The sequence below is a fragment of the Nyctereutes procyonoides genome, unplaced genomic scaffold (genome assembly GCF_905146905.1).
Source record: "Nyctereutes procyonoides isolate TBG_1078 unplaced genomic scaffold, NYPRO_anot_genome, whole genome shotgun sequence".
NCBI classification, from domain to species: Eukaryota; Metazoa; Chordata; class Mammalia; order Carnivora; family Canidae; genus Nyctereutes; species Nyctereutes procyonoides.
In genome coordinates, this window is record NW_026575146.1 from 31,401,806 (window position 1) to 31,428,972 (window position 27,167).

The 27,167-nt window shown below is 37.6% G+C and overlaps 1 protein-coding gene across 1 annotated transcript; it reads left to right on the forward strand.

Annotated features, from left to right (window-relative positions):
* Positions 1-20,328: 20,328 nt before the first annotated feature.
* CENPW (centromere protein W) lies at positions 20,329-26,915 on the forward strand. The gene is made up of 3 exons (XM_055310784.1): positions 20,329-20,498; positions 24,687-24,800; positions 26,783-26,915. The coding sequence occupies exons 1-3, from the start codon at positions 20,373-20,375 to the stop codon at positions 26,807-26,809; spliced, it is 267 nt and encodes an 88-aa protein (XP_055166759.1). The 5' UTR covers positions 20,329-20,372; the 3' UTR covers positions 26,810-26,915.
* The last annotated feature ends 252 nt before the right edge of the window (positions 26,916-27,167 follow it).

The following is a 27,167-nucleotide window of genomic DNA, read 5'->3' on the forward strand; positions in this document are numbered from 1 at the left end:
TTAGGGTCCAATAGCAGAACTCAAGCTGGGAGGAAGGAAAAACCCTGATTAAGTATAAATAGCTTTGACAATCATCTGGGATAGTTAAAAGGATTATGAGAAACACATGAAAGGTAATACTTTTTTTTTTTGACAATAGAGTTCGAAGTTTCTTCTGTTCTGAATGTTCTACTCTACAAAGAGAAAATATAAACCAAAAAGATAAATTATTATGTTGATTTGTGGCCTTGTTTCCATTTAACAACAAAACTATGATGATAAGATTCTGGTAAACTATTGTCTTCTTTTTAAGAAGGAGATTTAGAAAGATTGGCACTTCAAGAATACCCATTTACAATTAACATAAAAATATAATTAAAAAAATAAGCAATGCCTTCAGGAATTTGAGGTTCCCACTAAGAAGCCCCATGTGTTTTGTGAAGTCCAGATAGACTTTAGCTGACTCCAATGGCAATTACCTTATGCCCAGTCTGTGTTTCATACCTTCTGCATTCAACTCTCCCTGTCCAATGTGGATCCAGTATCTATGTCCCACTGTGTAAATATTCATATATTGACCCCTGAAAAGGGGGATGGTGACCAAAGCCACTTCTACACCAGTATATATTTTTCAGGCCTAAACTGAAAATTGAATTCAATTCTCAAGTCAAATGGTACCTGCCCTATGAAATTCTCTTCAATTTCTCAACTCTAAATTTACGTCTTCCTCCTTCTATAATCCTATTACTTATGTAGATACACATGCATACTTCCATTAGAGACACAATCACACTTTAATGTATGCCATGAGTTTGGCCAAGCACCTCTTTTGTAAGATATGGAAAATGTCTTTTTATTGTGCACTTGGGTTTGACAATCATCTGGGATAGTTAAGATACCCAAGTAATATGTGATGAGTAATAATTAATTCAAAGTACTTAGAAAATTTAATTTGAAATCCTGGATTACAGATAAGTTACTGATTTGATACACTCTTTCTTCAGTCTACATGAACCTGTTTCCAGGCCCATAACCTAAAATGTGTTGAATAGTAGAATGAAACAATATTACTTATGTTGTGTTTCCAAATTCTGAGGGAATTAAATGAATTTCTATGAAAAGTATGTGAAGCCAGAAGCAAATAATAATGGGAAAATCATTCATAAGAAGATTCTATAAACACAAGGTATCTTAAATATTTTGGAGACTCTTGGAATGGGGTGTTCAAGTCATTAGAATTTTGGAATCCAAGTGATCTCTTGCTACTTCAAGTCTTTTTTTTTTTTAATAAAGAGAGTAATAAACAGGGGAAAGCTAATACAAATACATGCATTTAGAAATGTTTGGATTTAGGCAATTAATGTTCTATATGTTCTTTTTTGTTTTTGTTGGATAGGGAAATTTAAATATTTATCTTCCTATTATATATATTTTGTAATTGAAAGCAATGCTCTTATTAACCATTAATTAGTCTGTTCGAACTTGCTATACCTAGCTTTAGTCTCCACAAAGGACCTAAAAAAAAGAGGAGTATAAACCACTTAGGCATCACAAGATCCCGAAATTGAAAAGATATGCTTGTCATTTTCTATCGCTACTGTCAACTCATTCCCTTGAATGTTAAATTATCTTCTTTTAGTCTTTGTTTATGGCTTTCCAGCCATTTGAGTTACTTTAATATCAAGGTATTATAGTTGCCCCTAAAATGGCACTTACTTCTCTTAATTTGGGTTTAAAAATTGTAAGGTCCCACACATGATATTCACTTTAAGAAATGAACCATCAAAATCTTACCCATGTTTGGCTAAAAGTGATAGAAGCAGCTCTCAAATCAGCTTAAATTAAAAAGGAGATTTATAGGAAAGATGCCAGGGTGGACCACTAAAGGAAGGTAACAGGAACTAAGACAGCCCCAAATGTCAGAAACTCTCTGCCTCTAATCAGTGCTTTCTAGGTGTTAGGGACATGGCTGCCGGAAATTCTGATGTTGTCTTTATATTGGAGTATCAAGATCAGAAAGGAAAGAGATTCTTATCATCTCTAGCAGAAAAATCCTAGAGAAGACCTCTGACTGCCTTACTTGAACACATATAGCCATCCCTGGACCTATCCATGTAGCAAAAATTAAAGCAAATTATGAGTTATCCAGTCTAGGTCTCATGATGGGCTCTATGGTCAAGATATAAGATTTTTTTTTTTTAAAGGAGGGTGATGGGGATGCCAGGCCAACAATGGCAATAGCAACTACAAAAAGAACCCAATTATTTTTATTTCATTAACTTTTTATGACTGATTCTGTAAATCATCAAGATTACGGAAAAATAGATTTACATTAGGTGTCAAATATCTGTAATGGTTCTATTAATTTGAAGGTGGAAATATTTCATCTGTATAGCATTTAAATATTTGCTCTAAGTAGGGATTATTACTTTTTTATTCTAGCTAAGGGTTATTAAAACAAAACAAAACAAAAAAAAAAACCACTATTGAGGCCAGATGTTAAAGTGAAATTTTAATTGAAATATTAGAATGTAATGGGCTATGAAATTCTAGAGTGAGATGCCAAACCAAGATAAACATTTTCAAAGGAAATGTCTGTACAAGGGCTTCTTGATGCTCAAAATCTCTTACTCTCATTGGGAATATAAATAACAAAGAGCAGAGGGTGTGGAGATTAGTGAAAAGGATTTTTCGAACAGAATTAGGATTCCCACTTCATCTACAGTGAAGAGAGGATTTCTAACAGGATGATTCAGACTGACCAATAGCCCTGCCCTTAGGGAGTCGCAGAAATGTGGAGGGCATTGTAGCGGCTAGCTACAATGGAGTGGAAATGTAGCTCCTCTGTGGAGATTGTCCTGCTATACTCCAAGTAGGGGGAAAAGGACACCTCAGCACTTTGTGCTCATCATATATGGTTGAGAAAGAGACTTTTCATAAATGTTTATTAGATAGCATACAGGAAGGTCCGCAAGAAGGCAAAGAAGCCTCAAAAGGGAGGCTTGGAGGGTAGGGCATCCCAAACAAACATAAAAGTTCCCCAGAAGAGAAAGTATTAGCTTTAAACATCCGCCAGTGCTTGAGAGATAGATGGCAACCTAAGACAATGGCGGTCAAATAAGAATGTTCTTGCTCCAGCTCATCCCTTGTCCTTCCTCTCATGTCTTCTCTAGAGGGAAGCTTTAATAACCACAGTTAGCCAGAGAGTGGTGTAGGAATGACGGCCTAAGGAGAAGAGTTAAGAGGGAAAGAGATACCAAATGAGTACCTCTCAGCACTTTATTGGCTTCTTAGAACAGGCTTGTATGCTCCACGTCAGGACGGGGTGTAGCTCTAATTTTCAGTGAAGTTGGATACTTTGACTATTACATGGGCCTGGACATTCTGAGACCAACTCTGAGCTTTGAAACCTGGAGTCATCATAGTACTTTTTATTATCCGTAAGAGAGAAGAACAGTTACGGGGCTACTTGTGTTTTATTCCAGAGTCAAAGTGAAGAGCTCCTATCACCGAATAAATTTTGAAAGGAGAACAAATGGGGGAAGAAAAGTGCATTTCTGATTATAATCTTTGAGTTATTTTTTTTTCTTGCTTGCTTGCTAAATTTTTCTTTTTCATTTTTAAGCAGATATAGTGCTTTAGCTGAATTATCAGGTTCTTAGGCTATACCTAGCCGAACAATTCTTGTGAAGTGGTGGACGTTTTGTTTTATCATCTTTGATATATAGAAATTCTGTTTTCTGCATTATTTGTGTCTGTGTGCATGTACCTTTTGTGTTCTTTATCATTTAATTCGTCTGATGTCCCAGTACAATATCAATTATAGGAACACCTTTGTTGAACTTAGAAATTATTTGAGAGTCAGATTCATATTTTAAAAGCAATAGAGAAAAATCACCCACTAATTAGAGCTTGGAAAATATATTTTTACAGATTAAAATGAAAAACAAAATGCCATTTAAATGTTTTAATTGGTTTCAGTTTTACAACTGCAAACCAGATGGTTTCTTTTCAAGTAGTTTACAGTGTCTTTGCCGAATAACTGAATTACCAAACCAGCTGTTATTATTAACATTTACCTAAACAGAAAAACATGTCTGCTATTTGTTTGCTAAAAAAAGTACCTGCTTTGCAAAAGTTTGGCAAGCAAATCACGACTCTGCTCTGGATAGCGTAGTAGTTTAATAAAATAAAGGGCAGAGATAAAGGTGCACATATTCATGTATATCCTAAAATGAATGCTGATTTAAAACTTTAACTTATTTGCCAGGTGTCAGAACCAAGCAATCTCTTATGGATCCTTCCAATTTTATAATTCTACAATTGTAAAATCCATTTACATTTTTAATGTGAAGAGACTGCATTTAGACTTGCTTTAAAACCCTGTTAGTAATTCTCTTTAACTGCTTGTTAAAATATTATATTTTGGAAACAACTGGTCCTTGCATAAATTTGTTTCTGATGCAAACTGAGGCTGTCTAACTGTAAACTACCGACAAATGTAAACTCGTAGATACCAGCTGTAGTTGGAGTGCTGAATGCACAATCATTTCTCTTTAGAGTCAGTTAAGGAAGAAGACATTTAAGGGGAAGTAATGGTGAAGAATGCTGTTTCTATCCTTTTACCCAAACAATAAATTATCAGGGAAAACTCTGATTACAAAAATGATGTTGTAAACATTCTATCATCGTCGCTTTCCAATCAGAATTTTCCTTGTCACTTACCTCTTTGGTGAAGGGAGTGAAAAGTAATTTTTGTCCCACAGCTCTATGATTGCCTGGGTATTTTTATTGATCTGGGGTTAGCTTACCTGATCTCAGCAGGACTCTCTCAGACGTCTCTCTCTAGTCATTTGGAGGCTCTGAGGGGGCTGGTTGGTGCAGGATGATCAACGTAGTGCTGACTCAGCTGTCCTCCTGGTATTCCTCACATTTCCTCAGCAAGCTGGCTCTAGCATGTTCTCATGGTTCTGGTAAGGAGCAAGAGAGCAAGTCACAGTGCATAAGAATTTTTTCTCACCTCTGGTTGTGTCATGTTTGATAACGTTCCTTTGGCCAGCACAAGTGCTGTAGGTGAACCTGGCATCAAGGAGTGGGGGAAGAATGCCCTGACTTCGAATGGGAAGCATAAAGAACTGGAGCCATCAATCAATCAATCAAACACACATTCCTATAGGTTTACAATTAATAGCATTCCTGGGTATGATATATAGTAATTTACTTTTTTTTCTATCTAAGGATATTCAACTGATCCTTTTTTTTTTTTTTGTAATTACAATCCATGTTGCAATAAAAATCTAGGTACACACAGCTTTATCCACAGGTATGGGCATTTTAAAAATTCTGAACATACAAAAATATGTCCTCACTACTGAGATAAGATAGCTTTTCATATCTTATTGTACTCATTTCAATCTTCATCAGTATTTTGTTTGTTTGTTTGTTTGAAGAAACAGCAACAGCTGCAGCCCCATCTTTTATCCTTTTATCCGTGCCTCCATTTCCAGAGGCAATCACTACCTTGAAATTGCTCTGTGCAATTCCAGTATGTGCTATACATAGCTACTATATGCAAAAAACTTTACTGCTTGCTTTACATTTGAACATTTTTAGATCAGTGTTATACTCACGGAAGTTTCTGCAGCTTCTATTTTTACCCAACATTATTTTTTTGAGATTTAGCCATATTGATGCCTGTAGATTTACTTCAATAACTTTTTAACGACTATCTACATCATTCCACTGCATAAGTAAACCAGTTATTGGAGGTGGTTGTATTTTTCCAAAGTTTTGTTGTTGCACAGTGCTCAGTGACCATCCTGTACACATTTCTTTGCGTGTGTATGTGGAAGTTGTCAAGGGTAGAAACCCAGAAATAATTTCTGTTTTGTAGTGGCGCCTGGGTGGTTCAGTGGGTTAAGTGTTTGCCTCCGACTCAGGTCATGATCTTGGGGTCCTGGGACTGAGCCCCAAGCCAGGCTCCCTGCTAAGCAAGGAGTCTGCTTCTCCCTCTCTGTCTGTGCTCTCTCGCTCTCTCTCAAGTAAATAAATAAAAATCATTAAAAAAAATTACTGTTTAGAGTATATGCATATTGTCTTGCTTTTTTACAATCTCGCCAGGAATGTATAAGTGATTTGCATTTCCTCACATCTCATAAAACTTTGATCTTATCTAATCTAGTAGTTTATGTCAATCTGATGATTCTAAAATTGTATTTTATCGTTACTTACATTTGTATTCCCATGATTTTAAGCATATTCTCAATTCCAGTTTCTATCGTGTTCCTTTGCTTTTTCATATACATTTTTGGATTTACTTGTTAGGTTCCATAAAAGTCCTGTGGATTGAAACTGCATTAATTTTATAGATTAATTTTGGGAGAAACTGTCATATTTTTATTATTCATGATTGCTATTCATAAACATGTTATAGCCCTTAATTAAGACTTTTACATGCCTCTGAATAATATTTTACTGTATTTTCTGTAAATATTATACCTCATTTATCAGATTTATCCTCAGGAAATTTATGGGTTTTGTTACTATTGTAGATGACATCTTTTTTAAAATACATTTTTTGTTTGTCACTCAAATATATTGACCACTACTGATTTTATATACTGAGCTTATGTAAAAAAAACTTGCTAATGTCTTTTATTCACTGAAATTATCTGTAGGTTTTCACAATGTTTTGTTTTTCTTTTTCTTTTTTTTTTAAGAAATAGTGACAGTTTCTTTCATTTCCAAATGCTTCTTCTATTTCCTATTTTTTTAATAACTCCTTTACCTTATTTAACTGGCAAGATCTTCCAATGCAATGCTGACTAAAATGTTTCTGAATTATAAGGGATTGTCTATCATGTTTAGATTGCTTATCATGTTTCGAAATTAAGTTTGTTATCTGCAGTGGGTTTTGGTAGATAGCGCCCATTAGGGAGAGAAGTTTCCTTCTGTTCCTAGTTTGCTAGTAGTTTTATTAAGTTCCACATATGTGATGAATTTTATCAAAATTGTTTACTTCTGTTGAAATATTTATATGTTTTTTTTTTTTTCCTTTAAAGTCACTGTGGTGAATTTACATTAGTCGCTGTAGAGAGCAAAGATGGAGTCACTCATGTCAAGCAGGGACCTGTGTCAAGCAATGACGCCAGCAGTTAAGGGCACCGCAGCTACCAGATATTGTGGAGACCAGCACCAGCTGACCATACCCCAGAGCTGATAACAAGTAGAAGCAGAGGAGGTCTGCAGGAGCCCAAGACTGATTAAGTCCCTTTAAAAAGAGGATTTTCGCAGCAAACTATGGCTCCTCAGACACTGACCCCTCTATGTCTGACCACTTCAAAAGGGCAGCTGCCGCCAGAGGCTTTGCCTGATTGATCTCTGAACAGAACTGAGGTCCTTCGTTGCTTGATCATAACAAGCATAAGTGCCCAGAGCTGACCTGGACTGGACCCAGGCCTTATCTCAGCCATGCGCCCACCAGACTGACTTTGCGTGGGTTCTTTCGCTTACTACTCCCTGTGTTATCTTGTTTGGGTTGTGACTTGTCTTGAGCTCTGCTTTGTGTGCCTTGTAAGAAGTCAAGCTAATCACGTGGTGAAATGTCACTGGGTTTGGATTCCTGAACTTGCTTTTAATTATGTTAGCCTTGCTCTATCACTGAGTAAAGCTGACACCGTGGAAAGACACAACTCCTGCGTGGCCATCATAGTGCGCTCATGACAGGAGCTGTTACAGAGTTAATCACCTTACATTCCTGGGTTCAATCTATTTCTTAATAGGTTGCTAATTTTTTTTTTTTTGGCTAAGATTTTTTATTTAGAATTTTCCATCCAGTTCATAAGTCATTTTTCTTTCTTTCATTGTCTTTATATAGTCTTTATGTTAAAATTATACTCTCTTCACAAAAAATTGGAAGAACCTTCCCTTTCATCTTGCTCCTCTTAGGATCTTACCTATTTCTCAAGTTTTCAGCAATTTCCCTACAATGCATTTGTTGTCTATTAATTCTTTTTTTCCTGCTTGTACTTGAGGGATCTGAGATTTTGTATCTTCTGTCAACTTTGGAAAATTCCAAGCCATTCCAAGAACTATTGCCTCTCTTTTATCCTCTGTTCCCCTCTGTCTGGATTCATTTTTATGTTGGATATCCTCATTCTATCGTCAACATCTCTTAACTTCTCTTTAGTAATTTCTGTGATATCTCGGTTCCAGATTGTAGATAATTTCTTAGACTTATTTTTGAGTTTAGTAATATTCTATTTAGTTTTTTTAAAGATTTAATTTACTTATTCATGAGAGACAGAGAGAGAGAGAGAGGCAGAGACACAGGCAGAGGGAGAAGGAGGCTCCATGCAGGGAACCTGACATGGAACTTGATCCCGGGACCCCAGGATCACATCCTGAGCTGAAAGCAGAGGTTCAACCGCTGAACCACCCAGGAGGCCCAATCGTCTCTTTAGTTTTTATGTATTCAATCACTTTAAGAATACTGGTTCTTCTTTAAAGTTTTGTTCTTTAATCTCATATACTTGTGGATAATAATGCTGCTGTTTATACTTTTTGGCTTTGACTAATTCTCTTTTTTTTTGTATGGATGGAAGCTATATCTTCTATTTTTTAATCATTTAGTATTTTAATATACATACTTAATAAAATGCAAAGTTATACAATATTTCTACTTTTCTTCTCCCAAAGAAAATATCACACTATTTTCACTCTGATTATTCTTCCTCCTACCTCATATGTCATTGTTGTCTAGGGTTTAATTTCCACTAAATTCTCCCAAATTGAATATTATTATTACTCTTTAGGATCGAGGTTTGTTTAGATTTACTCATTTGTATATTCATCCAAATTCTTCTTTCTGGTTTAAATTTCTTCATTCCTAATTTCTTTATTAATTCTTTATTTAATTGTTTATTCCTTTAATTTCTTTATTCCATTCTTTGGACAATATCTATATAAAAGCTATTGATCATAATGATCATTTTTTGTTTTTCCAAAAATGTCTTTTATATTGCCCTCAATTTGGAATGATAGATTGATTATAAAATTCTATGTTGAATCTTATTAGCTGCAGTAGTTTAGAGTTGTTATTCCACAATCTTTTGACTTCTACTGATACTATAGCAAATTATACTCTCAGTTTATTTTTCTTCTTTTTAAGGCTGTGGTTAATCTTGAGAGGCATTTACCATATTTCCTTTGTCTATGGTATCTGGTAGTTTTCCTAACATGTTTCTAGGTGCAGATTTTGTTTTATTTATCCTGCTTGAGATGTATAATGTTGCTCAGAAGTAAAAATTCTGTTCTGGAAAATCCTAGCCATTATGTTTGGAATATTTCTCTCCTTTTTTTTCCATTCTGACTATTCTCTTCTCCTGAATTCCTGTTTCCTCCATATTTAAAAAATTATATTTCATATTTTCCATCACTTTGTAGTTTCCTCAGTTTACAAGTCACTACTTTCCTATTTTGCTGCTTCTCATGCCTTATTTAATTTTAAATAATATTATTTTAAAATTTATTAATATTCATTTTATTTTTGAAAAATATGTCTGGCTTCATTTTTTATAATGAGTTACTTTCTAATTTAAAAAAATTTTAAACTTTTTAATGTACTATAATCATTTTTTATCAGATGTTTCTGAGGGTCTACTTTAGATGACTATTACTTCTCTTGTGCTTGCTGCTGGTGGTTGGTTTTTTCACATGCTCCCTAATTTTGCATTTGAAATGTATGTACAGAGGTAAATGGGTAGAGAGAATAGTAGCTTGGATTTTTGAGGATATTACAACAATATTGTTTTTGTCACCTGCTCTGTAGTCAAATGCAAAATTTGTCTTTTGAAATACATCTTTATAGGTGTGCCTGGCTGGCTCGATCAGTAGAGCATGCCACTCTTGAATTCAGTGTCATGAGTTCAAGCATTTCATTGGGTGTGGAGCAAATGAAAAACCCCATATCTTTATGTTAGGTGTGTGATTACGATAATCGAACTAATCATAGAATTTGATGATTAATTTTTGGTTGAAAAATTATATCTTACAGAACATAATAACAAATTATAATAGGAGTGCTTGATGAAAATAGAAAATTGTTATATGTCATGTAGTGTGATGACAGCTTTACAGAAGTCACACAATAATTATTTCCTGCCAAAATAGGAAGGCAGTCAAAACTATACTGTATAGTTACATACTAGATAGGCAAATGTATACTCTAGTCATAATATTAGGATTTCCCCCTTTTCAGATCATATAATTCATGGTTAGAGAGATTAGCCACTTGTGTAAGGTCTTAAAGCTAAGTCATAGACCTGTACTCAGATTCTAGTTTATTTGACTTCAAAATCCTTTTTAATCTCTATTTATATTGACTCTCAGTAAAACCTCATGCATGAAAGGCTCCCAGTTACTATACATTCCTTGATTTTTAGTTGGGCACATGGTAGCCCAAATACAAATAGCATTTTCTACCCTGATTTACATTTTGGTTCATAGTATAGGAGAGTTCTTTTCAAAGAAATAGAAGTGATGTGTTATGTGTAGTTTTCAGAAACTGACCTTAAAGAAAAGGGCATGTACTTCACTTCTGATTCCTCCTTTGTTTACCTGGGACACAGATGTGCTCAAAAAAGATTGATTTTAAGGATATGGCCATGTTAAAAATTAATTTTCAATAAGGAGTGAGACAGTTTTGTTTTCATCATTGCTAGTCTCGTAATACTAAAATCCTAGCTGAAGTCAATTTTAAAAATGTAAACCCTTTGACTGGTTTTGATAAAAAAGTTCAAGTGAATTACTTTTTACACTGTATTAATTTATTCTTCCAATAGAGTTCCAATGTTACCACATTAAATAAATAGAAAATTACAGAGAAAACACCCATTAAATTAATATCCTTTCACTCACATTTTGTGATTTTTCTTCAAGCTGTTTTTTATAAGCTTTATTTTTAACAAAAGACATATAAGCCAAAACACCAACGATAGAATATTTTGATTTTTTTTCATTTACCATTAGTAAGCTATATTTTTACATATTTCCACTTGGTGGTTAAAATCATTGCTTTAAGTGAGTGCCTGGCAGTGCAAGGACAGACTATGTTTATTTAACTAGACATTTTATGTTATTCCCAGGTTTTGCTGTGATAAAACTCATCTCATCTCCACTAAAGATGTAAATTTTGAGAAGTTACTTCTGGATCTCCCTTACCTTCTCTGTAAATGAGGATAGTAATAGTATGTACCTCTAGAGTTCTAGAGAAGATTAGATGTGCCCATGTACTTGATATCTAGAGTAGTCTGGGCACACATGGTAAACACTCACAAAAGTATAGTTACTTTTATCATATTTTTTGTAATGGCTTAAGATTATTGAACAAGCCAGACGATGAAATATAGGTGGAAATTAACTTTATTCTTTCTCCATCCCTTCCTCCCTCCTTTTTTTTTAGGTGCAAATATCAGGATTTTACTGTCTCTTGGTAATAAACTCAAAAACCCTCTATTCTGATGAGAAAAAAAGTTTAGTCTAGTCTCATAATTATCCATCATTACAATTCAGTCCAGGGAAATAATAAAAACTTTAAACATTTACCCAGTTTAAAGCTTTTCTCTCCCAGTCCTTGTGCCTGAAGAGGAAGGAAGGGAGGTGTATTTTTTTCCACTTTATCCTAGCTCTCCCTTCTTGTTGTCTAATAAAAGTTGCTAAATAATAAATTATTTTGGAATTTTCTCCATTTGCTTAAAAAAATCTCCCCTCCCCCAGAAAAATGTGGCTATATTAGAGACAGAAGAGAAGAAGTTTTACCTGGAAAGAAATAATTTATTCTTTTTTCTTGACAACTGGCCAATTGATGTCATTTTATTTTCTCACAGAATCCTTAATAATTTATCTCTGGAAAACAATGCCAATTTGAAAACTCCCTGGAGTCCCTAAATTAAGAGAAAAAAATACTGATGATTTTATGTGGGCCTATTACCAGCTGAGTAAAATTTTAAAATTACAGTATTTCTCTTTTGCCCTGTTCTGTTCCAAATAATGTTCTAGTAGCAATTGTTCTTTATAGCATTAAAAAGTTACGGAAGAATTATTGTTAACAATGTAGCTTTTGCTCCAACTTATGAATTTTAGTCCCACTTAATATTTCTTAGCAAAGTCCATTTGTTTTGGAATACTATGTCCTATTTCAAAGCCATCTTTCAATCATGGAAAACACATCAAAAAGCCCAAAGTTTTTGGGACTCCTAACAAGGACTTATTTCAAAGCCCATATCTATCATCAACACTGAAACACAGATTTGTGTCCCTATAACCACTCCATATTCAACCTGAAAAATGGGATAATCAGTGAGGGGAAGAGGATTAGAAAAGATGCTCTTAGCTGAGCTAAACTTTTGAAATATGAATATTAAGAGATGCACAAGTAGGTGAAATTTTCCAAAGTTTCTGGAATAATTTCTTACAAACCACTGTGTTGATGAAAAACTGAAATATGACAGGTTCCAAAATTTTATAAATGTTTGTATTTCACAAATGATGAAAGAGCTACGACAGAGGTATTTTAAAGTTATAAAAATTTTTGGCAACAGTGGTATATCTGGCAGATTAAAATTTTATTATTTTATTCAAGTTATTTAAATTCTAGTTAGTTAACATACACAGTAAAATTGGTTTCAGGTGTATAATTTAGTGATTCATCACTTACATATAACACCCAGTGCTTGTCACAAATGCCCTCCTTAATGCCCATCACCCATCTAGCACATTCCCCATTCAACTTCCTCCATCAACCCTCTGTTCCCCATTGTTAAGAGTCTCTTATGGTTTGCTTCCCACTACCCTCTTTTATCCTTCCCAAATGTTCATCTGTTTTGTTAAATTCCACATATGAGTGAAATCATATAGTATTTGTCTTTCTTTGACGGACTTATTTTGCTTAGCATAATACAGTTTAGCTCTATCCACGTCATTGCAAATAGATTTCATTCTTTTTGTTGGCTGAGTAATATTTCATCATATATATATATGTATATATATACACACACACACACACACACACACACACACACACACACCATATCTTCTTTATTCATTCATCTGTTGATGGACATTTAGGCTATTGTTGATAATGCTGTGATAAACATTGGGGTGCATGTGCTCCTTTGAATCTGCATTTTTGTTTCTCTTGGGTAAATACCTAGTAGTGCAATTGCTAGGTCATAGGGCAGTTCTATTTTTAACATTCCTAGGAAGCTCCACACTGTTTTCCAGAGTGACCACACCAGCTTGCATTCCCACCAACAGTATAAGAGGGTTCTCCTTTCTCCACATCCTCGCCAACATGTGTTGTATCCTGTGTTGTTAATTTTAGCCATTCTGACTGGTGTGAGGTGGTATATTATTGTGGTTTTAATTTGCATTTACCTGATGATGAGTGATGTTTAGCATCTTTTCATGTGTCTGTTGGCCATCTGTATGTCTTCTTTGGAAAAATATCTGCTCATGTCTTCTGCCAATTTCTTAACTGGATTATTTATTTTTTGGGTGTTGAGTTTGATGAATCCTTTATAGATTCTTTATCTGATATGTCATTTGCAAATATCTTCTCCCATTTTGTTGTCTTTTGGTTTTGTCAACTCTTTCCTTTGCTGTGCAGAAGCATTTTATCTTGATGAAGTCCCAGTAGTTCATTTTTGCTTTTGTTTCCCTTGCCTCTGGCAATGTGTCTAGTAAGAAGTTGCTACAGATGAGGTCAAAGAGGTTGCGGCCTGTGTTCTCCTCTGGAATTTTGATGGTTTTCTGTCTCATATTTAGGTCTTCCATCCATTTTGAATTATTTTTGTGTATGGTATATGAAAATGGTCCAGTTTTTCCAACACCATTTGTTGAAGACATTGTCTTTTTTTCATTGGATATTTTTTCCTGCTTTGTTGAAGATTAGTCCTTATTATAATCAACCTAATTTTCTTAATGTTCTAATAAAATAATATGTCAAAACTTTTTGCAAACTATAAGATTCTATCAGACAGTGTTAATTATTATTAACACTTTTTGTAATGCTTTGCTAACAAGCACAAAAGCACAAGTCAGAAACAATCTTCTAAGTCATTCATTTCATTTAAAATGATCCAAAAATGTTAATTCTCATGAATTCATTATCTAGTAACATATTCCATATGTATGCATTAGTACACTATACAAAAAGCAAGATCAAATTATTTTCCAAGATTGTGTCAAATACCAAAAAACATTATCCATTACTTTTTTAAGGTTTTTCTAATGTAGCTTTCTTAGAAGTACATTAATGAAATTTATTTAGTAAACATTTTAAACTATATACAATATCAGGCAAAATATGAAGTATCTCATCATTTCTTCTTTAAAGGATGTTTATTGTAGAAAACTGGACATTTAAAATAATAAAAATGTCATCCACATACCCATTATCTAAAAATTAAGTCCATATTATGGTATATTTCTTCTCAATGTAGTGTGTATGTGCATGCATATCATGTTTTTCAATATTCTTGGGGTCATATTCTATTTAACTTGGTACACACGTATTTTTCTCCCACTTGGGATTAACATCACTGTCTTCTAGGCTTAAGTCTTTCATAAATGTCATTTTTAATATGACCACAATAATAGTTAATTGAATGTATGTATCCCAATTTCCATATTAGATATGTTTTTAAAATATTCAAAAAATCTCTGTGCGTAAGACTGATTTTATATTTAGGATTATTTTCTTAGGATAGATTCTGAAAAAAAAAATTCATCCCTATTTTAAAAGAATCTTAGCAGACATCAATAGATATCACTAACAAAAATGGCAAAAATTCTCAAAATTTATATTGTTTTTCATATATACCAATGCCTTAGAATAGCATTAAAGGGGTGAAAAATCTCTCAGTAATTTTCTTTGAACAAATTTTATTTTTGTAAACAGCAGAGTAAACAACAGTATCAAAGGGGCCTTGTGCTTTTCAAATCAGGGCAAATTTACATTAGAAGACTACTGGTTGGGATAAAAAAGGGAGATGTATTTATCCTTCTGGTGTCAATGCTACTCCTGTCCAGACCTTGTTCTTTCTACCTGGATTCCCTTTTACTTTACCTGGATTTGGACTTAGGGTTGTCATCACCCTAGACACTTTCAGTTTTGGGGGAAAATTCTAGTTTTGTGGGCTAGGGTTCCAATAGCTGTTCTGTTATTTTTCATCCTTTGAATCAACAGAATTTAATTACTAAAAAGCATAAAAGAAAAGAAGAATGTTTGAAAATCCAGGTTGTGATGATATTTTCCAATGTTTTACTCTGTTGAAGGTGAAAGTCTGTTAAAAAAAAATAAGAAGTTTTTTTTTAAAGGAAAGCAATTGAGCAGAATTTGAACACTTCTCTTATGTTTTAAGATAGTATAACATATTGGAAAACGAAAACATCAGAGTTAATGCCTTAAATTTTCCACATAAACTTTTTTACTTTGGGCCATTCAAGCTCTGTGATCATTTAATTTCACATACAATAGAAATAGTAACACCCATAACAGCCATACCAATACCATACTTTTGTTTAGATCAAATACTATAATATGTAGGGACATGCTTCACTAGAGGGATAAATACAATTATTACTGTTATACCCTACATAAATATTGTTTTAAATGTGTAAAAATTAGAAAAAAGTACTCACATTATAGAAAGTGCAGATAAATTGAAAGTTCTCTTTGAATCCTATTGCTTGGGTTCCACCCACCTACAAAAGTGTAAGAGGGAATTACTTGTTGGAATTACTTGTTGGTTTTCTCTAACTGCACCATCCAATATGGTAGCTACTAATGACATGTAGCTGGTAAATGGAAATGACATTTAAATAAAATTAATATTGTTAATCATGCTAGCCATATTTCAAATACTCAATGGCCACATATTGCTACTGTATTGGACAGAGCAGATATAAACCATATCCACCACTGAAGTCCCAGAAGAGAGTATGTAGTAGGCAGAACAATGCTCCCCTTCCCCCTAAAGATATCTATGTCCTAATCTCCAGAATCTGAAAATGTTACCTTGCTTGGCAAAAGAGACTTTGCAGATGTGATGAAGTTAAGGATCTGGAGATGAGTAGATAATCCTGGATTATCTGGGTAGGCCCAATGCGATAGCAAGGGTTCTTAGAAGATGTCCAGCAGATCAAAGTCTGAAAAAGATGTGATCAAAACAGAAAGTAGAGTGATGTGTTTTGAAGGTGGAGGAAGGGCCTTGAGCCAAAGAATGGAAACGGCCTCTACAAGTTAGAAAAGGCAAGGAAACAGACACTTTCCCAGAGCCTCCAGAAGGAAGGCAGACTGCTGACACTGATTTTAGGATTTCTGACCTGCAATACTGAAAGATGGTAAGTTTGCACTGTTTGAATCCATTACATGGGTGGTAATTTGTTACAGTAATGCTAGGAAACTAAGATATACAACAATAGGTATTTCCATTCCCCTCTTAATGAATAATAACTGTCTCCAATTATTTCTATCATAAGTAAAACTACAATAACAGTTTTCTATATGCAGAAGCCATATTAGATGGTGAAAAGTGCTATAGAGAAAAGTAAACCACAGAAAGGATGTTTATATCAGCGGGGATATGTGCAGTGTTATGTTGGTAAACGTTTAAGAATTTCTTTTCCAAAAGACACAATAAAAAAATCCCTGATTTGTGCATTTTCCAATTCCAGTGGTGTAAATACTTTTGGCTACCAACATAACGTCACTGAACACAGTGCTAAGAAGACAAGTCAGCTTTTGCACACTGTCAGACCTGTGTCTGTGCATGTGCACATGTGTGTGTCTAGGTGTATATGTGTATTCATGTGTGGAGTTTCTATTTTAAATAGGAGGTCTCTCTGATCCTTGTCAGAGCAGAGACTTGAAGGAAGTGATGGAGACACTTCTGCGAGTAAATGAGGAAAAAGCATTCTTGGCAGAGGGAATAATAAGTGCAAACACCTGATGGGGGAGTAGTTGGTGTATATGATGGATTTCAGGTGTGTCTGAAGGCTATCGGGGATGCTAATACGGCTGGAGGAGAGTGAGTTGCTTAATTGTGGGAGATAAGGTCAAAGAGTTCATTCTGCATTTGTATGTGTGTTTGTACTTGGCAGGCAGGTAAACCTGAAAAGTCATTGTAGGAACTTTTATTTTGATGGAAATGGAAGGGGTTTGAGGGGAAGAGTTACATAATCTGAGTTAAACCTGGCTCTTCTGTCCAGGATAAATAGAAACAGTCTGAGACACAGTCAGGAGGGTGTTGCAATAATCCAAGTGAGAGATGAAGGTGACTTGGCCAAAAGGGATCAGATACCACAAACAGAGCTCACAAAATGTGTTGAAAGATTGAGTGTGGGGTGAGAGAAAGAGAGAAGCCAAGGATGATTCCAAGATTTTGGCTTGAGTAATTGGAAAAATGGAAGTGCCGTCAGCTGTGGTAGAGAAGTTGGTGTTAGGAGCAGGTTTGGGATATAGGGTATTATCAAGAGCTAATTTTGGATGTGTTAAATTTAGGTAACTTAAAATTCCAGCCTAGTGGAGAATTGGATATAAAGGTCTGATTAGGGAAGAGAATTAGCAGGAGATGTAAAATTGGTACTTAAAGTCACGGATGAGATCACATAGGAAGAGTGTGTAGATAGAGAAGAAATCTGATGACTGAGCTCCGGGGAACTTCAGTATCTAGAGATAAAGGACACAAGGAGAAACCAGAAATGGAGAATGAATGGTTGTCAAGTAGGAGAAAACCAAAAGAGAATAGCATCAAATTAAAGAAAATGTTTCCTGGAAGGAAGAATTATAAAACCCAACTGATACTCCTTGTTAGTCAAATAAACTGAAGTCTGAGAATTGGCCACTGGAGTTAAAAGTATTCTTACTTATGTTGACATACAACAATTTTGAGAGATAAGAACAAAAGTCTGATTGTAGTAGCTTTAGGGGAAAATGGAAGTAAAGGAACTGGAGACATCAAATTTAGCCAATGCTTTCTAGTTTTTTTGTCAAAGGGCAGTAACCAAAGATGGGATCAAGAAAGAGGTTTTTTTTAAAAAAATTTAAAATTTATTTATTTTACGGGGGGGGAAGGGAGAGAGCACAAACAGGGGGAGCAGCAGGGAGAGGAAGAAGCAGGCCCCCCCATAGGGCAGGGAACCCGATGTGGGGCTCGATCCCAGCACCCTGGGATCACCACCTGAGCTGAAGGCAGACACTTAACTGACTGAGCCACCCAGGTGTCCCCCAAAAAAGTCTTTAAAAGGGTAGACATTACAACATGTGTACAGAGGGGGAAAAAAAAACCAGCAAGAAAGGAAAATTCATAAAGTAGAAGAAGAGAGAATTGAAGGTCCTTAAGAAAGGGAGGGGACTGGGATCTAGGGCACACGCGGAGTGGACATCTTAGATGGTTCATTCATGGGAGCAAGTGAAGCCTGATGGGTAGAGGTGGTGGTGGGAGTATTCGGAAAGTCTTTATGAGGTGCTTCTAGTTTGTTTGTCAAACTAGGGAAGCAATGACATCAACTGAGGTCAGTGAGGAAGGGATAGGAGTGAAGGAGGGAGGTTTGTGGAAAAGGATGGGTGGATGGAAGAACTTAGCAGATAGCAAAAGATTGCAGGTAATCTGTAAGGCCCACTCGAATGCTCATAAATTTAAGCAGAGACCGGACCCGGGCCGGTCTGTGTGATTTTCTTAAGCCAAAATATCAAGGCTCAGTTGAAAGCACCCAACAGACCGAGATGTTAATTTAAGCAGGGTTGGCGGTTGGTCAGGCGACTATAAGTGGAAGGAAAGAGAATGGCTAGAGAGCTGAGAACTGAAAGGAAATATAATAATGCCCAACAGGCCGCAGGAGGGAGGATAAGCAGAAGAGAAGGGTTGGTGGCCCGGTGGGCAAAGAAAGGAAGAGCCTGCTAGCCCATCCAGGTGGCGCGTGAGCATCTAGCATCACTGGATTGGGGACACTGGGAGGAGGAGTGAGCTGAACCCACCGAGGAGGGTGCAGAGTGAGAAGACTGAGGGTATGGGAGGGTGTGGGACTTGGTGGTGACAAGCCCTGGTGTGACTGCGGGGGGAGAGCGGCCCACAGGGTGAAAGGTGCTATCACGGGCAGAGAGGGGGTCGCGGACACGGGAGTGGGGGGCAGAGGCGGGAGGGACCGCGCGGGGACGTGGCTATCACGCCAATTGCCAGGTGTTAGGAATAATGATCACGGGCATTACACCCTGCGCATGTGCACACACTAACAGGGTCAACGTGACCTACCACTTGCTCACGCCCATCCCTATCCGTGGAATCAGAACCCCCCCCACCCACGCACATGCTCCATGCGGAGCACGATGAAGTCTAGGAACCACTTGCACTGGCAGCACAGAGGATGCAAAAATTTATTTATTTATTTATTTGTTTATTTATTTATTCATAAATTTATTTTTTATGGGTGTTCAATTTGCCAACATATAGAATAACACCCAGGGCTCATCCCATCAAGTGCCCCCCTCGGTGCCTGTCACCCAGTCACCCCAACCCGCCCCTCCCCTTCCACCACCCCTAGTTCGTTTCCCGGAGTTATGTGGTCTATGTATACAATGGGATATTCCTCAGCCATTAGAAACGACAAATACCCACCATTTGCTTCGACCTGGATGGAGCTGGAGGGTATGATGCTGAGTGAAATAAGTCAATCGGAGAAGGACAAACATTATATGGTCTCATTCATTTGGGGAATATAAAAAATAGTGAAAGGGACTAAAGGGGAAAGGAGAAAAAATGAGTGGGAAATATCAGGGAGACAGAACATGGGATGCAAAAATTGTTGGGAGACGCAGCAAAGGTTTGAACGGCGTGGCATTTAAATTGCATCTAGGGGGCAGCCAGGCGCGGGGGTGGGGTGGGGTAGGTCACCAGGGCGTGACCCCGGGTCCCGGGATCAAGTCCCACATCGGGCTCCCTGCAGGGGGCCTGCTCCTCCCTCTGCCTGTGTCTCTCATGAATAAATAAATAAAATCTTAAAAAAAAAACTGCATGTAAAGTGATTGCAAAGGTAAAGGGCAGGGGCCCTACCATGAAAGTGGGCAGTAGTATTAAAAAAAAACAAAAACAAAACTCAAGTCAGGGTCACGAAAAGGTCTCAAGCAAGACCAAGCGCGAGCAAGTAAAGGCGGGACTTGCGGGCTCCCGCTCCCGGCAGAGCATCCCGCCCGAGTCCTTCCGGGTGCCCCCAGACCTGCCGCGGGCTCCGGGGGCGGGGCTGGCGCCGGGCTGACGTCACTGCCGAGCGCCGGGCGCGCTCCTGCGGCGCGGGATTCAAACGCTGCGGGCGGGGTGTCGCGGCGGCGGGGAGCCATGGCGGTTTCGGGCGCGCTGTCCCGGAGGACGCACGTAAGGCGGAAGGCGCCCCGGGCCTTCCTCAGGCGCCTCTTCCGGCGACAGAAGCCGCAGCTACGTCTGGAGACGGGTGGCGACCTCCTGGTGAGCCGATGGCCCCGGGGCGGGGCGGGAGGGAGAGTAAACGCCGGCGGGCGCCCCGGACCCCGCCCTCCCCCATCACCCCCCTCCCCTACCCCCTCACCCCAGCCCCATCTCCCCCGCACCCCGCCCCCCTACCCCATCACCCCCCTACCTTACCCCCCTCACCCCTACCCTGCCCCGCCCCCGTGGAGGGCGCTTCCGGCCGTTGGTGCCGCCGACGGGTGGGTGTCGGGGCCGCGTCCGGGGGGAGCCGGCGTTCGCCGCCTGCTCTCGGCCTCCGCGCGGTCCCTTTCCCCGGGGCGTGGCCGGCCGCCGCCGCGAAGGGCCGGAAGGCTACGGGGTAAGGAGTTGATGGGGGGGGAGGCGGGGACCCCTGGAGGCTCGGCGGGTCAGCGCCTGCCTTCCGCCCGGGCGTGACCCCGGGGTTCCCGGGTTCGAGTCCCGCGTGGGCCTCCCTGCATGGAGCCTGCTTCTCTCTCTGCCTGTGTCTCTTATGAATACATGAATAAATAAAATCTTAAAGAAAATTAATTTTTTTGGGGGGGTTCCCTAGGTGGTTCAGCGGTTTAGCACCTGCTTTCGGCCCCGGGGCGTGACCCCGGATCGAGTCCCCGCAGGGAGCCTGCTTCTCCCTCTGCCTGTGTGTCTGCCCCTCTCTCTCTCTCTCTCTCTCTCTCTCTCTCTCTGTTTCTGATGAATAAATAAATAAAATCTTTTAAAAAGAAAAGAATTAATTTGGGAATTCTGCCCGGGTTCCGTCAACTGCTGTGTAGGGCATTGCTGACCTGCCCTTTTAGGCGCGTCCCTCCTTGCCTGCCTTCCCTGCTTCCTCCGTTGTCCACCAAGCCTGTATCTCCCCCCGCCACCCGGCCCCGTCCCCGAGCTTCCTCCCCGCGGAACCCCGGCTCCGGCTCACCTGTACGTCGTGTGCTTTCAGCTGTGAATTCCTTCCCCCGGACAAAGCGGAGCACCTGCTAGTTGGCGACTGAAGGCAAACCACCGACTCCTGGCTCCCACCGCCAGCAGTGCCCGATGAACCAAACCCAGACCAAACCACCGCGTTGTATTTTCTGTCTTGAGATAAATGTGCAGTTTCTATGTCGAACGCCCGGAGCATATGTTTCTCCAGCAGGACAAACGCTCCTTCCCTAGGGTTTATTTTTTTATTTTTATTTTTTTTTTAAAGATTTATTTTATTTATTTATTATAGACATAGAGAGGCAGAGACACAGGAGGAGGGAGAAGCAGGCTCCGTGCAGGGAGCCTGACTGAGACTCTAGGATCACACCCTGGGCCAAAGGGAGGCGCTAAACTGCTGAGCCACCCAGGGGTCCTCTCCTTCCCCAGGGTTTAAAATTTTTTTTTTTAATTTTTTATTTATTATTTATTTATGATAGGCACACAGTGAGAGAGAGAGAGAGAGGCAGAGACATAGGCAGAGGGAGAAGCAGGCTCCATGCACCGGGAGCCCGATGTGGGATCCGATCCCGGGTCTCCAGGATCGCGCCCTGGGCCAAAGGCAGGCGCCAAACCACTGCGCCACCCAGGGATCCCCTTCCCCAGGGTTTAAACCGTGAGCGGTACCTCCTCGCATTTGTCACAAGAACTTTTTTTTTTTTAATATTTTATTTATTTATTCATGAGAGACACAGAGAGAGGCAGAGACACAGGCAGAGGGAGAAGCAGGCTCCATGCAGAGAGCCTGACGTGGGACTCCATCCAGGGTCTCCAGGATCACGCCCTGGGCTGCAGGCAGAGGAGATGCTCAACTACTGAGCCACCCAGGTGTCCCTTGTTTTGACTATTTTAATTTAAACTGTAGTACAGGGGTGCCTGGGTAGCTCAGTTGGTTGAGCATCCATCTCTTGACTTCCGCTCAGGTTCTGAAATCAATTTCAGGGTCCTGAAATCGAGCTCTGCATGGGGCTCCGTGGTCAGGAGGTAGTCTGCTTGAGATTCTCCCTTTGCTTTTACTCCTCCCTTGCATGAGCTTTCTCTCTAAAACAAATGTCTTAAAAATCTTAGTGCATTTGAGTGGCACCACTCAATTAACTATTTTATGAGAGAGGGTTAGGATTAGGTTGCTTAAAAAAATTTCTGTGACAATCGAGAAAGCAATATTTATTTGTCTCAGGACCTATGGCTCATGTTTATGAAGAGGAAAAGAGTTTCCTTGTAGGTTAATAGGGTGAACCAACTCTCAAAACAGTGTGGGTTTTTTTTCCCCTTTGCATTTTTGCTTTTCATTTTTTCAAAATTGAAGTATAGTTTATGTACAACTTAGTGATTCAACAAGTTTGTGTTCTATGCTCACAAGTGTAGCTGCCACTACCGTGCAGTGCTATTACAATACATTGTGTTCCCTAAGCTGTACCTTTTATACCCATGACTTATTCATTACATGACTAGAAGCCTACATCTTCTACACTTCTAAACCCATTTTGCTCATTCCCCCCTCTCTTCTGTGACACCCGTCAGTTCTCTAAAACAGTGTGGTTTATTGGGGAGTGACTAAAACTTTTTTGTGTGTAATTTGGGGAGATATGGAGGGATTTTTTTTCTTGCAGTGATAATTATTGACCACCCACTGTATATTGTGCTATGGACTAAAATTACTGAGGATACAATGTTGGGGAAGATAGACATAGTTCTTACCTTTATATTTCATTGAGGAAGATAGAAATTGCTGCATGGTGTATATAGTGTGTGCAGTGGTAGGAAGTTCAGGGTGCATAACCTTATTTGGACTTTTCAGAGAAGTTTAGGAACTACTAGGATGCCTGTAGGCAAGGTTTTATTTGAATACGGAAAGAAGTTCAAAAGACTTACTGTAGAGCTGTAAGTTGAACGATGAAACTAACTGGGAAAGCCTAGTCATTTAGTATTAAGGAATTTATCCTGGGCATATCTGGAAGCTATGTCTCTTAGAAGTAGGAAAACTAGATTAACAGGAAATTGTACCATATTATAGATTGTTTTTTGCTGCAATAGAAATGGGATGTCATTAGAAGTTTAACAAAGAATTGAATTACATGGTATTACATAATCAGAATTAAGTGCTTTCCCCTAGAGTTCTTGTGACAATTAAAGAAGACCATGCATGAAAAAAGTACCAAAGGAAGGTCTTTGTCCATAGGTTCTTTATCTTATTAAATTTAAATTCCCAAACTATTTTTTTCCACATATCACTAAAACCTTCTTAGACATCTGTAACCATCCACTAAAGATTTTTGCATAATATTTGAATTTAAAACACCACATTACCTAGTTATTTAATATTTAGTGAACTGTGAGGGAGTGGTTGTATGTAGCACACATAGTGAATATTATACAAGTATTGTTTTAACTGCAAAGAGTAATATGTAAAAGACTAATATATTAAAGATATTGTCTAATTGTACCTAAATAATGTTTAATTTCTCAAAAAGTTCATTAAAGATTATAAATAGTAGATATGATTATTTTGATATGTTGGATGACAAGTAAACTTGACCTTTATACATGTATTTTTTACATCAGTAAACTTAACATTTCAATTAACATGTTTTTGAATAGATATTTTGAATTAAATATCGGGTTAAAAAATGTTAAATCCATGGATTGTAGAATGAGAGATGATTAACCTTAAACATAGTTGTTAAGTGTTGATTTTAAGTTTTGGGGAAATTACATTATAAATTTAAATTTATTTGGACTTGGGAGCAAGAATATTTGCTACTTAATAGAATCTTACATAAGCTTTATAATTATTCTTTACGATGATGTTATCATCTAGGGCCTTTGATCAGCCTTATTATATCCTTGGTTCATGTATTGCAGTAACTAAGTCTCTTGTGTGGAATTTAAGTTGAATTTATCTAACTCTGGGAAACGAACTGGGGGTGGTGGAAGGGGAGGTGGGCGGGGGGTGGGAGTGACTGGGTGACGGACACTGAGGTGGGCACTTGACGGGATGAGCACTGGGTGTTATTCTGTATGTTGGCAAATTGAACACCAATAAAAAATAAATTCCTAAAAAAAATTAAATCGAATTCTTTAAAAAGTAAATTCACTTAAGCACACCAGTAAATATTACAATAAATCTTGGAATCTTATTTTTAAAAATCAATATTTCAGAGTTTAAGTGTTTGAACTTAAAAATTCTTTTTTTTTTTGAATTTAAAAATTCTTTTGATTTCGTTTTTAAAGGTGCATCTGAATTGTTTACTGTTTGTTCATCGGTTAGCAGAAGAGTCCAGAATGAATGCTTTTGAGAATAAGGATGGAGTCATTAAAAAAGAGCATGTACAGGCTGCAGCAAAGGTAAAATCTGACTTTCTTCTCTTGAGCAGGAATTAACTTAAAAAAATATCTAGTTTATCACTTCTGTTTTGGATTCCTTATTCAGGTTATTGACTGATGTTTGCCCCCCCCCCCCCCCCAATTATGCAGGCATCCTGGTGTATAGTTAACAGATTCGGGATGAATTAGGCCCAGAATGCCAACCAGTTATCCGCTGCTGTTCTAGCAGTGTAACACTTGCCTAGTTACACAGCAACCGAGGCAGCTGTCGACAGTTGGGGGATGCTTGGCTTTCTATGTTAATGAATTTAATTGGGGAGATTTTTTTTTTTTTATATGTCCATATTATGGATTTCTGAATATTTCTATGAAATATTCATGGCCATGCTTTATCATTACTTAAGGGAAATGAATGGCTCCTAATCTGTATGATTTATAGTAGGCTGTATATATTTGAGAAGGTTTATCACCTTGAAATTTATGAAAACTTCTTGATCATTTTGAGTTTTTCTGATTACTTATTTGTTTTTCTAACTTTGTGATTTGAGTGACTTAAATCACTTACAGAAGCAGAGAAAATTGCTTCTTACTGGTGTCTCTGTATAGTGTTAAGAGTATGATAGGATAGTTCTTTGCAAATATGTGTCCAAGATCATTATTTTCCTTTGATTTTAATAGATGCTGTACTATAAAAAGCTTTGGGAGTCAGTTAAATTTAGATGATATACTGTATTTCTTTGAATAGTCACAATGTTATATAGAGAGGTTATTTCTAGTTATGCAAGAAATTGGCAACTGTGGTTGACTGGGGGAATGATGTGGGGAAGAGACTTATTTTTGACAGTCACTGTAGACTTTTAATATTTTTTTATTTTGAAATAACTGTAGGCTCACAGAAGATGCAAAAATAATAGAGTTCCCGTGTACCTTTTATTATTATTTTTTATTTTAATTTTTCTTTAAAGATTTTATTTATTCATGAGAGATGCAGAGAGCGAGGTGGAGGGAGAATGTCCCTTCCTCTCCTGCAGGGAGCCTGATGTGGGACTCCATCTCAGGACCCTGGGATCACGCCCTGAGCCAAAGGCAGACGCTCGACTGCTGAGCCACGCAGGCATCCCTCCCGTGTACCTTGTAAAACCAGAGAACTACAAGTATTGGCCTGGGATATAGACTGATTCGATGATCTCTGTGGAAGCCTAGAAGTGTGCATGCCCTGGTAGTTTTTTTAGGGGCTTTAAATTTGCTTATATTCTAATAGGTTTCTAGACTAAAAGCAATATAGGCATTTTTATTCCTGCAGGTAAAAGTAAAGCTTAAGAGCTTGAAGAGTATATGTGTATATTTTAAATTTAGGGTTTCTTTTCATCATAGATGTACTTAACCTAGAAATAGGTAAGTTCTTTGAAGAATTTTCTGGATATATTCTGATCTAATGCTTCCAGTCTTTTATAGCCAAAAATCTGATTTTATTTTCTCATGGGCCAAATGTTTTGAAAATTGTCAACCTAATGAGTTTTTTTAGCATAAGCTGACGGTCTTGGTCTCTAAATTCATATAATTACAGGTCAAATATAAGAAATTTGGTGTGTTGCATTGGATTTTTTATTGCTTTATAGTTGTTAATGTCTGATTTATAATAGGATTTTTGACGCTTGGAACATTTTTTAACTCCCTAGATTACTGAATTGTCTATGAACCTCAAGTTGGGAACCATTAGTCTGGGTACTTTGGGCTTACATTTGAAGAAATTGACATTCAGAAGTGACTATAAAGCCAGATTTTCAGAATTGTATGTATCCCATGTTTTCAGAGAAGTGGATTATTTTAGGGAAGTCTAGGATCTTTTATAAGGCAGATGATTCCATAATCACCTTCCAAATTGAGTTTTATAAACTCAGGCTTGCATATTATGTACATAAGATGATTTAACTTTTTGTTGAGTTTTGTTTTATATGCCTTGGGTATAATATGAATCTTCATTTTTTTTTTCCCCCTCACAGGTAATTCTAAAGAAGAGCAGAGGTTAAAAGTCAAAGAACACATGTTTGAAAATTATATATTAGGTGGTAACAGACTGTGAAGGCACTTTTTACTTATCAGTTAATATTTTGTATTAAAATATTGACTATTTGAGAGATGTGTGTATTTGTATATTTTTTTACTGATACTGGAATATCTCAAGCATATACATAGGACTATATAACTTTTTTTTGAGGAATTGTTTCATTCACTCTCAGTGGTCTCCTTTTACTTCCATTTTGTTTGTATTACAAATGTTTTACATACAAATGACATTTGCTATAGGAAGTAGTTTGAAGAGATGTGTTAGAATTGTTTATAAAGGATTTAGATTTAGTTACAATTAACTACGGACAAAATTTAATT